We start from the raw sequence: 17,014 nt of genomic DNA on the forward strand, positions 1-17,014 counted from the left end.
TAACCTTTTTCACTGTCCACTATGTCACCAATCTTTGTGTCATCTGCAAATTTACTAACCATGCCTCCGAAATTCTCATCCAAATCATTTATATAAATGACAGCACCGATCCCTAAGGCACACCACTGGTCACAGGCCACCAGTTTGAAAACAATCCTCTACAACCACTGTCTGTCTTCTGTCATCAAGCCAATTTTGTTTTTGTGTAACTATGGTACATTTTCCTGTGCAAAAGCTTGGAAGCCTTGACCTTTGATCATTTAAATTCAAAAAGAATTGGAAGCCTTGTCCTCAGGGAAGACAAAACTCTGATGGATAATGTGAGTTGGTGCTGAACAGTGGACCATATATTTAGGTAAGTTAATGATGAAGTACCAGAAGATGCTAATAATTTAATATTTTTTTGGAAACTACAATTGCATCAAAGCACTGGAAGCAGTGAATGCTGTGCCTAACTCAACAAAAAGAGATACTCTAATCATAGAGCAGCCAGCCTTGTGTTGGAGATGGGTAAGCTGTTGGGGATGATGATAATAAGGGCTAGAGTCAACACAGATTTTTAATAGTCAGATCACACTTGCACTGAATTGAATTTTTCAAGGAAATTACTGAGCACAGTTTACCAGTCAATCATTTAGCTGATGTGAACTTGATGTGTAGCATTCTGACAAGTGCTGTGATAAGCAAGGCTTTGCATCAGGTCTATCGTCTGAAACTTCACTCGATTATTAAAAGTTGGCCACAACAAATTTTAAAACTTGCTAAATAAAGTTTTCACTGATGTTCACTCATTTCTTCCACTATTTCCCAGATTTGGAGGATTGATGAATACTTGTTCTGAATCCACTGATAATTGAACAGTTGTGGGAGCAGTTCAGACTGCTGAATCAAACAGAATAATTACACAAATGTTACAGCAAGGTTTGGGGGATGAATAAAATGAGATAATGTGGGCCAGAGCTGAACAGTGGGCCATGTTTTAGGGAAGTTAGCGACGCAGTGGCAGAGGCACTAACAATATTTCTTAGAATATACTATTGCACCAAAAATGGCTGTAAATATGTATGTAAATGTATATATAAATATACAGTAAATGGCAGGGCCCTTAAGAGTTTTGATAGGCAAAGGGATCTGAGTGCACAGGTAATTGAAAGTGGCAATGCAGGCGGAGAAGGTAGTCAAGGCATATGGCATGCTTGCCTTCGTTGGCCGGGGTACTGAGTTTAAAGATTGACACGTTATGTTGCAGCTTTACCGAACCTTAGTTAGGCCGCACTTGGAATATAGTGTTCAATTCTGGTTGCCACGTTACCAGAAGGATGTGGAGGCTTTGGCGAGGGTACGGAAAAGATTTATCAGGATGTTGCCTGGTATGGAGGACATTAGCTAATGAGGAGAGGTTGAAGAAACTTGGTTCGTTCTCACTGGAACGACGGAGGTTGAGGGGAGACATGATAGAAGTCTACAAGATTTGAGAGACATGGACAGATTTGATAGTCAGAAGCTTTTTCCCCAGGATGGAAGAGTCAATTACTAGGGGCCATAAGTTTAAGGTGCGAGAGGTAAGGTTTAAAGAAGATGTACGAGGCAGATTTTTTTTTTACAAGAGTAGTGGTTGCCTGGAACTTGTTGCCATGGGAGGTAGTGGAAGCGGATTCAGTAGTGACTTTTAAGGGATGTCGTGATAAGTACATAAATAGGTTGGGAATAGAGGGATATGGTCCCCAGAAGGGTAGGGGGTTTTAGTTAAGTTGGATTGCATGGTCAGTGCAGGCTTGGAAGGCTGAAGGGCCTGTTCCTGTGCTTTGAACAAAGATCAAAGAGATGCATGTTGCATCTCACTCAACAATGGATTAGTCGGCCTCATGCTAGAAGATATAAACTTTTAGCAGTTATAATGATAAGGACTGACAGAATCAACTCAAATTTTGAAAAGTCATCCACATTTAAATTCAATTGAATTCTTCTGGATAATTACTAAACGCAAATAAAGGGAATGCAGTGCCCATGGCATATTTTGAGTTTCAAGAAACCTTTTTATAAAATGCTTCATTGCATTATTAATAGACATTTTGTAGCACAAAACCTGACTTGCTGTAATAAGATTTTTTGGTTTAGGGTTTTCCACTAGCACTCATCAGGATAGTTCACAACATCATTGTCAAGAGAAACAACAAATTTGTACTCCATGAGCAGACAGAGGCATTGTCCTGGAGGATGCACCATTTGATGATGACTGACAGTTAACTGGCAAACATTGTTTGAAACTGAAACCAGGCAGTTTGACTCTAACTCTGGTCTAGGCATTGCCCTGAGAAATGAATCACTTGCCAGCTGAAACACTTGCAAATAGTGTAATGTTCTTTCTGTCTGTAAAGAAAAAGGCTCTCTAGATTAATATGTATAGCTTCCAGTACATGCAAATACAAGCCTGACTGATCATCTTAAATTGGTTGTCAACGTAATTCTTAGGACACAGAGCATTATTTAGCAAACGTTCTCCAATAATGGAATTGCATCTAATGTTGGACACTGTTTTGAGTTTTGCAAATACAGGCTAGTTGTTTTGCCCGTTGTGTGAACAGCAGAATGGACGTGTGGTTGCGATAGCGCCAGTCTTCGAGGGGTATACCTACATACCCAGCATTACGCTGACATTGACATTAATACAAGACAAAAAGACATTCTGCCTATCACACAAGTAATGTGGTAAGTGAATGATGCTAGGTATGCAGACCATCCATCCCAAAGACTGTATATCATATCAAACAGCATGTCCCAGTCACCACTGGGAATGGGCAAAGCACAGTCTGTACACAACCAGCCCATGCTTGCAAAACTGCCCAACATCTGCAGATGACACAAAAGTGTGGCCGTGTTGTTAGTACTGAAGACGATAATGTTGTCTTCAGAATTATATCAATGGTTTGGTTGAGTGGGTTGAAAAATGAAAAAGTAATTCAGTCCAGAAAATTGTGATGTAATGCACTCGGGGAAGCCAAACAAAGGAAGGGAATACTCAGTGAACAGAAGGATATTGAGAGGGAGACACACAGAAAATGCTGGAGAATCTTGGCAGGTCTGACAGCAACTGTAGAGAGAGAATAGCTCCAACATTTTGAGCCAGGATGACCCTTTGTCAGAACTAGGGGTTGAGGAAGTGAGAGACCTTGGAATGCATGACCAGAGATCACTGAAGGTGCTAGACAAATGCATAAGTGGTAAAGAAGGTATATGGAATACTTGCCTTTAATAGATGAGATATAGAATACAAAGCAGGGATGTAATGATGGAACTGTTTAAAATGCTGGTTAGGCCACAGCCTGTTTTGTGTACAGTTCTAATCACCACATCACAGAAAGCACATAATTGCACTGGAGACAGGACAGAGGAGATTTATACATTCCCTAAGAATGTTTCAATTTTCTTACCCTGGCAACAATGACAAAAAATTGAATAGGCTACGACTGTTTTCCTTAGAAGAGAGAAAGTTGAGGGGCCTAGAAAGGGTAGATAGGAAAGACATGCTTCCCTTAGCCGAGGGATCAAAAATTAAAGTGATTGGAAGGATCAGAGAGAACAGGAGGAAAAGCTTCTCCACCCAAAAGGTGTTGTGTCAGAAGTCACTACCTGGAATGCTGGTTCAGGCTGAAATGCTCAACTCATGAAGAAGAAACTTTGGTCAGCAGCTGGAGTGCTGTAATCAGCAAGGCTATGGACCCAGTGCTGAAAAGTGGGATTTAAAATGAATGCGTTTTTTTTTGGGCTGGGGTAAACACAATAGGCTGCGTAGTCTTTCTTTGTGCCACAACCTTTCTAGTGTTCTGTTGTTCTATTAGATGTGATTCTGCATTTGGACAACATTTGCTAAACAATCCTGTGTCTTAAGAATTATGCTGACAACCAATTTAAGATGATCAGTTAAGACTCACAAGGTGGGGTTTTTGTGTGCATTGGAAGTTACATGCATTGATACAGAGTCCTGTTCTATGCAGCCAAAGTACATGAACACACACTGCCCCTGTTTCAGCTAAACAAAATTAATGATTAATTTCCCAGGACAACAAATACCTGGACCAGAGGCAAGCTGGTTTAAATTTCAAACAATGCTTGGCAGTTAACTGTCAGTCACTATCACCCAGTACATTCTCCATGGCAACATATCTACACTCACTCAACTTGTCAACCAATCAGCACTCTCCTCATACAGTATAAGTTTGTTGGTCCCCCTGACATTGGTGTTCTGCAAACTGAGTGCAAGATAAACACCTTTGACAAAAAAATCTAGTTTTTCCAGCAGTGCATAATTGATTTAAAGGAAACAGCAATCATGGGATAGAAGTTGCCTGAAGCATAGGGAGCAAATTAGGAGTAAAGTGGAGGTCTTCGGGTTTTGTAAAATGTCACAGAATCTGTTAAGTGTCCTGTTTTCCATATAGATAAATGGACATGGGCAGAGGCACCATTAATATGTCAAAAAATTGCCAATTAGGAGGAATAGCAAACTAGGAAAAGTGTTATAGTAGAAATATAGAGGAACAAAAGCTGGGAGATATATATATATATATAAAAGCATCTTTAGAAGCAAAATTGCCCATACAAATGACAACTGCAAATCTGGGTTTCAGATATAGGGCAAATAAATTTTAAAAAAAAACAGAGCTAGTGAGGTACAAGATGACCTGAGTACGGAGTGCTTGGTGCTGTTTTCAGAACCCAATTAAAAACAGGAAATTGAAGCTTTGAAAAAAAGTGACATTTAGATTTGCCAGACTATTAAGGTGGAGAGAATGTAAACATGAGAAACTTGAAAAAGTAGGACATTGATGTGAAAGTTAGGGAGGCATTTACAAAACCACTCATTTTAAAAAGAACAATGATAGATCAGTTTCTCTGATCAATGAGTGAGAAAGAGTAATCACAAATTTAAGATTAGTATTGAAAGTATTAAAAGGACGATATTTTTCAGTTATTTAGAAAAAGGAACACATCACTGCAAGTGATAACCAATCTGTAATTAACTATGGTATTGAAAATTAAATAAATATGAAGACAAAAGGTGAAAAATGGAAATTTGAAGAAAATGGAAAATTTGATGTGGAGCTGGTACAGGCACGATAGCCAGTTTCACACACAAAGCTTGATGATTTTTCTTTAATGTCATCAGAAAAATTCAATTAGCTTCTCAAGAAGTAATCCCAGTCGACTTGAAAGTGTTATAGAACCTGTCTAATTTTAATTCTATTGAATGGATGTCATGCCTTATATTGTGTTTGGAACAAACTGCCAGAGGTAGTGGTAGAGGCAGGTATAATTTTGTCTTTTAAAAAGCGTTTAGTTACATGAGTATGATGGGTATAGAGGAATATGGGCGAAAGGCAGACAATTGGGATTAGTTTTGGGAATTTTAAAAAAAAAAGCAGCTTAGACAGGCCAAAGGGCCTGTTTCCATGATGTAAACCTCTCTGACTCGCTATATATATTACAGATTAAACCCCAGTTGGAGATTTGTGCCCAATTCGGAGCACTTTGATGATGCAGAAGGGTTTTACTGGAACAGTACAAAGGATGTGGGACTTCAGGTACATGGAGAGATCAACAAAACTGGGATTGTGCTGGGTCAGTAAGCAGAGGACACACATTCAGTGTGAGTGGCAAAAGAACCAGGGGCAAGGTGAGATTTTTGTTTAAGCAGCAAGTAAGTCATCATTCAGAATTAACTGCCTGAATGAGGATGATGGAAGCACATTCAATAACAACTTTACATGGGAATTGGATAAATACTTGAGAAAACTTTACTGGGCTATGGTTAAAGAGCAATTGATTAAATCTCTTTTAAAGCATTGGAACTGGCAAATTAGCCACCTTCTGTGCTATATCATTCCATGAAATTCCTTCAGCATTGGTTCCCACAATTACTTGTCCCAACTTTCTAGGTTCAGAAGGTTCTTTTGAATGAGTCTCAATTTCTAATTCTCAGTTCCTGCATTATTTTAATATTTTGCTATCTCCATACATTACCTTAGGATTATATGTATTCCATTTGTCCAGATACCTTGCAGGCTTATAATTCTTCACAATTTCTTCCAACATTGATCCCTAAAGTTACAGAATCCTGAGTGAAAATCACTGAATACAAAATTTGCTCAATTTCGACTTGAGGAACAACATGATCTTCTGTGCTTCTATCTAAAATTTGAAGACAGTTTACATAAGTTTGTCCATGAGGATAATTAAAGATGAGGAAAGTTTATATGACTCAATCTTATCCAGAATGATCTTTTGTAATTGCATTATCCAACTGAATTGTAAATGACTCTCGGGTTTTCAACTCTACCATATCTGGCATTGTTAGGTGACCTTGGCTGGACTGTTCCAGCTGTTTAACCTGCTGCCAGTGAAAATGGAGAATTTGGCACTTAGCCAGAGAATCCCACTGGCATAAACGGCCAGAAAAGTCCAGCCCTTTAGCTTCAGTCCTAACCTTGCTTTTCACTAATTTGGTCCCCTCACCCTGGTCAACACCAGATATGTTGATGTTGTCTTTTTTGACTAATCACTTCATTTTATTGGCATTAGATTTCACCTGTCATTATTCTGCCCACTTACATTTTATATTAAAATTATAGTTTTCATCAATGAGCCTTTCAGCTCACTGTGTACTAGTTCCATTTCCCTCAAATCCTGCACATTTTTTGTCTTTAGATAATTATCCAATTTTCTTTTAAAAGCCACAAATTTGTCTCACTCTCCAGAACAGCATTCCAGGTCATAGCCTCTCACTGCAAAATAGTTTAAGACACCTGTGGTCTTTTTGCCATTCACGTTAAATCCCTCGCTCTTGATCTCTGCCCTCAGTGAGCTGTTTCCCCCTATCTACTTAGGTATGTTTATAATCACAAGGGACAATGACAATCAGATTTCCTGTTAAAACTTCTCTTCTCATGGCAGAATAGCCCCAGCTTCCCCAATGTAGCCATTTAAATAAAGCCCATCGCTGAAATCAGAGAAATCTGTTCTGCACCCTTTCAAAAGCCTTCACATCTTTTCTAAAGTCTTGTGACCAGAATTGGTTACATTGGATCAGCTTCAACTAAAATAATGTTGAAAAGGGCTCACCATAAATTGCTGCTTTTGCCCTCTATGGCTCTATCTACAAAGTCCAGAATCTTATTAACCACTTTCTCAATTGCCCTGCCACTTTCAATAACTTGCACACATGCCCAGATCCACCATCCCTCCTTTAAAACTGGACTCTTCATTTTATTGCTAATTTGATATCATTTGTTTGACCATTTTCTGTTCATGCCTATCAAAGATTGTCAGTTTGTTGAATTGACTTGTTTCATCTAGTTAAAACATAATTCAATTTTTTCTTTTGTCAATACTTTCCTATGTATGCTCACTCTGCTGGCTTATCCTTGTATATCTTTTTTCTGTACTCACCATTCTTTTGGCAAAATGATGACCAGGACTGCATGTCATATCACACAATTTGTACAGTCCAGAAGGAAGCTATTCAGCACATCAAGTCTGCACTGACCACAATCCCATCCAGGCCCTATCCCCATAACCCCACATACTTACCCTGCTAATCCCCCTGATGCTAAGGTCAATTTAGCATGGTGAATTCATCTAACCCACACATCTTCGGAGTGCTCTTAAGGATGCTATAATCATTAACCATGGTTCAATATAAGCTTAGCATAATTTATCTACTTTTTTAGTTCTCCCCTTCTAGAAATAAAGCCAAGTGCTTCGTTTGCTTGTTTTTTTAAAAAAAATCTTACTAACCTGTGGTGCAACTTTCAGTAATTTGTACTGAGATCCCTTTTCTCTATCCCACCTACACTTGCAACCTTCCTATTCTTTCTACCTTATACTTTGTTGAATTTCATTCGCCAACCATTTGTTCATTCTGCAAGTTCATAATGGTCTTGTTCCTATGTTTGCAAATGTCATTCAGTTTCCAACCTACTCCACCCCCACAATTGCCACCACCAAGAGTTTGTTCCACTAATCATAGAAACTAGAAACAGGAGTGGGCCATTTGAGCCTTATCAAATTCAATATCTGATCCCACCTTCCCCCACTATCCCTTGATCCCTTTAGCCCCAAGAGCTATATCTAATTTCTTTGTGAAATCAGCCAACGTTTTGCCTCAACTACATTCGGTGGTAGTGAATTCCATGCATTCACCACCCTCTTGGTAAAGAGATTTCTCCTCACCTCAGTTCTAAAAGGGTTAATGACCCCTAGTTCTGGACTCCCCCATCATGGGAAACATTCTTTCTGGATCTACCTGAGTCTAACTCTTGACTTCGATAACAGCAGATCTATAACTGAACTCTGCCTTAACTTTACAGCTCTAAATACCCTTGTGTAACAAAAATCTTTCACTGAGTTTGCAAGGTCTTCACAGGTGCCAACTGATATAAGAACATAAGAAATAGGAGCAGGAGTAGGCCATCTAGCCCCTCGAGCCTGCCCTGCCATTCAATAAGATCATGGCTGATCTGAAGTGGATCAGTTCCACTTACCTGCCTGCTCCCTATAACCCTTAATTCCCTTATCAATCAGAAATCTATTTACCCATGACTTGAACATATTCAACAGGTAGCCTCCACCACTTCAATGGGCAGAGAATTCCAGAGATTCACCACAATCTTTCGCAAATAAGGGGACCAAAATTGCACACAGTACTCCAATTGCAGCCTCACCAGTTGCAGCAAGACCGCCCTGCTTTTATATTCTATCCCCCTCGTGATAAAGGCCAACATTCCATTCACCTTCTTGATCACCTGCTGCACCTGCAGACTGTGTTTTTGCGATTTGTGCACAAGAACTCCAGGTCCCTCTGCACAGTAGCATGCTGCAACTTTTCACCATTTAAATAATATTCCATCCTATTATTTCTTCCAAAGTGGATAACCTCACATTTGCTAATGTTATAGTCCATCTGCCAGGTCCTCACCCACTCACTCAGCCTGTCCAAGTCTCTCTGCAGGCTTTCTGCATCCTCCACGCAATTTGCTTTTCCACTCATCTTCGTGTCATCAGCAAACTTTGTTACCCTACACTCAGCCCCCTCCTCCAGATTGTCTATGTATATGGTAAACAGTTGAGGCCCTAGCACCGATCACTTGCGGACAACCCAATTTCTGTTTGAGAAGCTGCACTATTATTAAATGGCTGGCTGAAGAGTACATTGAAGAGTAATGAGAACCCTGTGTATTTCATAACAAAACCAACATTTTTATTCACATTTTATTAGTAGATGCAAAGACAAAGTAATTGATAGCGCAGGAGACAACACAAAATGATTCCTACAAGGAAAAAAAAGCAGAAAAGACCAAAAGAAAAATTCCAGGAACCGCGACTGGAAATATGTTATTTAGTGCATTGTATTGGTTTCCAATTCTCTAATTAATATAATTTTCTGCTTCTATTACCATTGCTTTACATCATGTAAACGTGTTTAAGTGAAAAATCCAGCGGCTGCAGAAAAATAAATAAGCTAAGACCCAGCAAACGTCAGCGTTAATATTAGGTATGACCATTTTTAAACCAAATTCAGGGACTTTTCCACCACAATTTATATAAAAAAAATAAGAAAACTTGATCGAGCTCAGCTACTGATAGAACTTCTATAACTACAATTAAAAAAAACTCAAAATGCAAATTGCTGGAGAATGCAGTGTACTCAAGGGTTGTAAAAACTGCCAAAGGAAAATCTAGATAGTAACATACTTAAGAATCAAAAAGCAGTAGGCTACACACTCCCCAATGTTCCCTCCCCCAAAAAAGAATATTTCACCACATAGTTTAAGAAAAAATATCAAGAGGTGCACACTATGTGACAGGAGCAGCTTAACCTTGGCAGTCCATTTTACTATTGAGTGCTACAAGTCTCCATATATCCCCACTGAACCCCCCCTCCCCCAACAAAATCAAATTACTGGGCTTACATAGGACTTCCATGGCAGGAAGACTGTAAGAACCGGGTGTGAACAATTGTTTTTTTTGAAGAAAATGAGCAGATCCAGTTACAATATATAGTGGGATTATAGTCTAGTATGGAGGTGTCAGACAGTCTGCGGAGTTCAGAGGTCCATTAAAAAGGAGCATTTCAAGACCCACACAACAGGATGCAGCAGGTGGCAAGTTCTGGGCTGGGCTGTTGCTAGGTTAGTGCTGCTCCCTTTCTGGCCTGTGTACGTCACGACTCCTCATTTCCAGAATCCTCATCATCATAGCAGTCAGCATCTTCTTCCTCCTCCTCCTCTTCGTCTATATCATCGTCATATAAGTCATCGTAAAGCAAGTCTGAACTGTTGTCACTGGAAGGCACTTTGGTCTTGATGCAATATTCAGCCAGTGTGGTTGGAACCTTCACACCGTCTTTTTCAGCTTCGGCCTTGGTTGAAAGTACTTGTTTCCTAATAAGAAAAACAGTACAAGGTGATAACAATAAACAATTGACCTATACAACTGTCCTATGCAACCAATTTCCATTTTGATCTGTACAAGAGAAAGAACCTCACTGTGTGGAAATCAAAATTAATTACACCTATGTCCAATTCATTCCAGGACAGTGCTTTAAGCTGATAGCGTTCCAACACTGTACAGACAACACGGAGAACCATTTCCCGATTTCACTTCTAAATAGTTCTGGCTCTAATTTCAATATTGTGCCCTCTTGTTCAGGACTCCCTCACCAATGGAAATGGTTTATCTGTATTTAACATTTGAATTTTTTCATCATTCAATCAGAATATTCCTCAAATTCATAAATTGTACTGAACACTTTAGTTAACAGTTTCTGATAAATTTATACTGTTTTTCCTCCATGGTTGGTTGATGCATCTTTCCTGATATGCGCTGCCCAAATGTAGTGCTTCAGCCAGGCTTGAACAAGGTTCTGAAGCAACAACTCCTCACTTCTATTCCATCCTGCATTAAATACTTTTCAATAACTTTTGTAATTACAATAATCCCCAAGCTAGATATTATATTAGGCAATAAGGTTTCATAATCATCGCAATACATTTTTGTTAAAAGTGGTGGTTTGGGACTACAGAAATACATTTATTCAAAATATTCCAGTGTAAGATACTGGGAGTAAATTAAACATTTATTAAATAGGATTTGATTAAAAATAAGAAATTTCTTACCTGTGGGAAGATGCATGCCCTTTGGCGGCAAACAACACCTTCCCATTAACAAGTGTGGAGCTATGACCAAACAAACTGCACCAGAGTAACTGAATGGGTACTCTGTCACCCCAGAATAGGTTTGGGCTGTCTCAGGCCTGTTCGGAGTGCAACCACAAAATTGGAAATCTCACCTGATAACAATGGCCACTTGGGAGGGAAAAAGTCAAAAAGGCTACAGGAGGGAATGGGCTGCACTATATCTGCCCAGACTGACATTGGGTGAAAAATAGTCAATTCTCCAATGCTAACAGCCCTGAATCAAGTAGTACAAAATTTCACCAAAGAGGGCTGCAAATTACAATAAAACGTGAAAAGTCAGTTCCAAGACAAATTATACAGAATTGAAACTAAGGGAGAGGAAATAGAAGGGCATACACAAACTGGTGAAATTGGTTGACATTTTGCAGATTAAATTCAACGCAGGAAAGGAGGAAATAATACAAATTGGACAGAATATTTGGCAGGGGTTCTCAGCTGACAGGTTTTTTTTGCTGGGTGATATCCGAGTACACCAAGTACTTGAATGTTACAATAAAGTTTTAAAATATCGAATTAACCAACTGTCAGCTGCAGGACAGCCTCACTATACACAAGACTTTTTCTGCAAGAGGGGAGAATAGGGGGATGGGGAGGGGAAAAGGCATGGAATGGGAGATGGGATATGGGTGATATGAGAGATGGCATGGGACGGATGGAATGGCATGAGATGGGGATTTAACAAAGTTTCATTGTAGTACAGATACTAGTTGCACATTAAATGTTTCGTGGATCTATGCTAACAAACTAAATTTTAAAGGGAGTATCAGGGTTCACATTCACAAATCTTTGGTGGGTCAAGCTGAAAAAGTTGTTGAAACAAATAGGCATATAAATAGAGGCGTAGCACATGGGTGTTAAGATACACCTGTATTAATCACTGGTTCAGCCTCAGGTGAAGCATTATGTCCAATTCTGGGCACAACACTTTGGGAAGAAGGTCAGGCCTGGGAGAGAAACGGTTAAGTCAACTGGATGTGATAGCTACCCGCTCATGCTGATCCACTTCCTGCACAAACTAAACCAAAGTTTTTTTCATTTAGACTTAAATGGATAACTCAAATCAAGACTGTTTTTCCCCAGCTATTTTCTGTCAGTCATTGAAATTCAGAAGCAAACAGCCAATTTGTTGTTTGATTATTGGTAGCTTTCAACTTTTGCAAACTCCACATTAGAAATCGTGGAACAGTGATAAATTAGATTTGTACTGGGGGGTATTTCACAGTTCTGGTTTATGATACCTGTTTTATCACTTCAGTCTGTTTGCTTTTGGTGTCTGCTATTCATTTTGCTCAGTCACAAAACTGAACTTCGAGAGAACAAGGCCTACAGTAGAAAGGAGCTCCTTAAAGTAAAGCTTCAATAGAACCAGACCCACTGTACTGTGAAGGCAGCACTATGGCACTGTGGTTAAGCATTGCTGCCTCTCAGCACCTGGGACCCAAGTTCAATTCTGGCCTTGGGTCAGTTTGCACTTTTCCCTGTCTGCTTGGGTTTCCTCCGGTGCTCCAGTTTTATCCCACACACTAAATACGTGCACGTTAGGCAGACTGACCATAGTAAATATGTGCGTTTATGGGGATAGGGTGGGGCTGAGCCTGGGTAAGATTCTCTTTTGAAGAGTCAGTGCTGACTCAATGGGCCGTATGATCTCCTTTTGTATTGTAAGGATTATCCTTGATAATTGTGATGCTTTTTAAAAAGTAATCATACAACCTATCTTCGAAAGGGATCTTAAAAGGAACATTAGTTGAAAGAAACTTGCATAGGTTCACAAAAACATTTGATGGGATGTAGGTGTCATTGGCTGGACTAGCATTTATTGCCCATCCCTAACTGACCTCCATTCCATAGGACATTTCAGAGTCAACCACATCTACATGTAGGATAGCCCAGGTAAGGATGACAGATTTCCTTCTCTAAGGTGAGCTAGATGGGTTTTTACGATAATTGACAATGGCTTCATGGTCAGCTTTTAATTCCAATTTCACCATTTGCCATGACGTGATTTGAAACCAGGTCCCCAGATCTTGCCTTGGATCCCTAGAATACTAGTCTTGTGACAATACCCACTGCATTACAGTCTCCCCCTGCTTGTACTCAAACATCCTTCCAAATGGAATAGATTAAGTTCCAAGTCTAAGATCTAGCAGACTAAAAGCCATCAAGATGAGGCTGATTAAAATAGGCAGCACAATAACAGATACCTTTCCATTCAGGGATTTTGCTTCTATCCTGAAATCTGACTTTTTTAAAAAAAAGCTCCTCTCCTTTGTATAATTCCACAACCGTCAGGAGTTTGTGGACTTCAATGTTACTACAACTGAGGCCATCTAATTAGTTGCCTCTGCTGCTTCCCACCCTAGCCCACTGAATCAAACAAGGTTTACCTTGTCTTGGGTCCTGCATCTCTCTGGTTTCTCTTCTATTCCTCCTTAACATTCTCGTTTTTGTTTTTAAATTTCTTGATGGCTTGATCCTTCCCTATCTCTGTAACCTCCTCCAGCCATATAACCTTGAAGATATCTGCACTCATCTAATTCTGGCCATGTGCATCTCAGATTTTAATCACTCCACCACTGTTGACCAGCTGCCTAACTGCTAAACTGGAATTACCTTCTTAAAACTCTGTCTTTTTGCCTTACTTTCCTTATTTAAAATGCTCCTCAAAGCTCTTTAACAAAGTTTTTGGATGCCTGGCCTCAAAGTTCCTTTTTGTTTTGTAGTGCCTCTGTGAAGCACCTTAAGGTGTTTATGTTAAAGGTGGTGTATGACTGCTAGATTGAACATAAGAACATAAGAAATAGGAGCAGGAGTAGGCCATCTGGCCCTTCGAGCCTGCCCCGCCATTCAATAAGATCATGGCTGATCTGTCATGGCTCAGTTCCACATTCCCGCCCTCTCCCCATAACCCTTAATCCCCTCTCTTATCAAAAACCCATCAACCCGCGTCTTAAAAACATTTAGCGAGATAGCCTCCACCACTTCAACGGGCAGAGAATTCCAGAGATTCACCACCCTTTGAGTGAAGAAGTTCCTCCTCAACTCCGTTCTAAACTGCCCCCCCCCCCCCCCCCTTTATCTTGAGGCTGTGCCCCCTAGTCCTACTGTCCTTTCTGAGCAGGAAGAGTCTCTCCACCTCTATCCCATCCATCCCATTCATCATCTTATACATCTCAATGAGATCTCCCCTCATTCTTCTAAACTCTAACGAGTGCAAGCCTAGTTTATTCAGCCTCTCCTCATAGCTCAACCCCCTCAACTCCGGCATCAGCCTAGTAAACCTCCTCTGCACTCCCTCCAAGGCCAAAATATCCTTGCATAAGTACGGCGCCCAAAACTGCACACAGTACTCCAGCTGCAGCCTCACCAATGCCCTATATAGCCACAGCAAGACCTCCCTACTTTTATATTCAATCCCCCCCCCCCGCTATGAAGGCCAGCATCCCATTTGCCTTCCTGACCACCTGCTGCACCTGCAAGCTGGGCTTTTGCAACTCATGCACAAGGACCCAACCAAGAATCCGAATACCTTTTTACATGATGCAGTGTTAAACATCATTTGGTAATGCTCCTGTGAAGCTCCTTGGTGTGCTTTACCACTTTAAAGGCACTATCTAAACACAAGTAATTATTGTAACTGCTGCCATTGGTGGAGACAGAGGGGAGGGGGTAAGTGGGCAGGCAAAATTAAAGATCGAAACATTTGGGTCAATCACAATTGGAGAAGGTGTTTTCCCAGTGCAACCCATATTAACAGCATAAACTCTTGCTTACAAATACAAAATCATTTATGTAAGATAGTCCATAATGGAGTCATTGCACAGCCCTTTCCACAGCAAGACGTATCTGTGTTGATATGTTTGATCTTCTTAGAGATCTTCTCCACTTGAGCTGGCAGTTTGCGGTGTCAATAGCAGTCATGATGTGGGGATGCTGGCGTTGGACTGGGGTTGCATTTACCTCAGTCCAATGCCTGCATCTCCACATTGTGCCTTCCTTTCCAAACAGAAAGTGATTTTCAACACCTTCATAAAGTTAATCTGCAAATACCTGTATAACTCAAAATCCAAATGTGATCGACAAAAGGTGAAATCTAATCTGGTTACTTTCTCATATTACTCAAGTGACAACATGCTCTTACTGGTCAGCTGAAGAGTAGAGTTGTGTGTGTAGAATTCCTCCCTAGTGTGGCAACATGAATTAGAACAAATGGTATGACAGTATTCCTCAGTCATGTTCACAAATGGAACAGGTGGAAGAGAAAGAGGACCTGATTCCTTAAAAGTTTAAAAGGGCTTAAAAGGGCTGCAGCCCTTTATGAAGAAGTTAAAAGTATAAAAATTCAGAATCATATTTTATAAGTTTCAATATTTATTGATCTGTCCAAAGTTTAAAATGTTGTTAGAAAAGATGAATTTTCCTGGAGAAAACACTTGACATGGAGGCTTTTAGTATGTTTCCAAATACAATGTTGCAGTCTGATTTTAATATTTAACAAGCCCTTTGTTTCCAAGTAGGTCTAACTAATAAATAAAGGATGACTGAGGGGCAGCATTATAAAATATGCAGGTGTCTCATTCTTGCACATTTTTGTATTACAAGGTATTTCATTACATTTAAATACAATAGGATAATACATTGTTAGAGGATATAACAATAGTCTGGTACCAAAAGACGAATAGCTTGGCATAGACTAACTTAGAAAAGAAAGTAGTACAGAAAAAGTACAATGTACCTAGATTTATAAAGGTACAGAGAAACACACAACCACTATTAGAGATTTTATGTATTTTTGAAAGTATTCTGTACACCTTGGCCAAATACAGACTGCCCAAGGCATAATGGGATGGAGGCTAAGTGAAATGAACCACATTCTCTGAGAACAATACAGCCACAGAGAATAGTTCCCATACACTACATGAATGGAACAATTCATTTTCTACTGATAAGAAATACTTAGCAGACAGTGAGAATGGGAACTCTTGAACTCTATGACCTACATAATTGAGACACAGTGGGAAAGCTACATTTGAATTGGACTACCAACATTTTTGAAGTTAAGAGACAAGTGGGTGGGAGCTTCCAAATTCTACGGACCAAGGAACGCTCATGCTGCCAGAGAGGTGGATGTAATTGGCTAAGGTAAATAATCCATATTAACATGATTGGCCCACCCATTAAGATGGACAGAGTAAGCAGGCAGATAATTTCTGAAGTATAATTACAGAATGTCTTGATAATTTAGAGTCAACGTGTGGAACCAGGGCTGGCTCAAAGTATGTCATCAACCAGAATTTAATGTCTCCATAAGTTCTTTGTATTTGCTGAGCTGTATTACGAAAGAGAAATCTCCCACATGAGGCTAGCATAACATGTAGCTCTCTGAAAAATTCTGACAGATGTACACACAATATTGCAGCACATATATTTCATTTCTATTTAAGTCAGTTTGATCAAGATGGAGAATCATCCTATTAAAGCCAAGACAGCCATGCAACTAGATCCCTAGTTACACCCAGTTTTGCGTTGGATGAATGTTCAGATCGGAACACAAATTTGCCAAAACTGTTTTAAGGATAAATTGTCATAAGGATGAAACGTGATTCACTAGTTTAGAATTATGCACCTATCAGTATTTATATGGCTTGGAAAAGACATCCACTTCATAGCCAGACAGTGGTGCAAGGAAGGAGCTGGACCAGGGCAAGGCTAAGAAAGAAGCTCTATAAGACTTGATGATTTTTAAAAAAAATCTACAT

The 17,014-nt window shown here is 39.8% G+C and overlaps 1 protein-coding gene across 1 annotated transcript in view; it reads right to left on the reverse strand.

Annotated features, from left to right (window-relative positions):
* Positions 1-9,232: 9,232 nt before the first annotated feature.
* Positions 9,233-17,014, reverse strand: part of ube2r2 (ubiquitin-conjugating enzyme E2R 2) — a 118,180-nt gene continuing 110,398 nt past the window's right edge. The window contains exon 5 of the mRNA XM_080213950.1: positions 9,233-10,439. Within this exon, the coding sequence (XP_080070076.1) occupies positions 10,220-10,439 (220 nt within the window). The 3' untranslated portion in view covers positions 9,233-10,219. The remainder of the gene's footprint in view (positions 10,440-17,014) is intronic.

The sequence above is a fragment of the Carcharhinus amblyrhynchos genome, chromosome 1 (assembly GCF_965287045.1).
Source record: "Carcharhinus amblyrhynchos chromosome 1, sCarAmb.v2.hapA, whole genome shotgun sequence".
Classification (NCBI taxonomy): domain Eukaryota; kingdom Metazoa; phylum Chordata; class Chondrichthyes; order Carcharhiniformes; family Carcharhinidae; genus Carcharhinus; species Carcharhinus amblyrhynchos.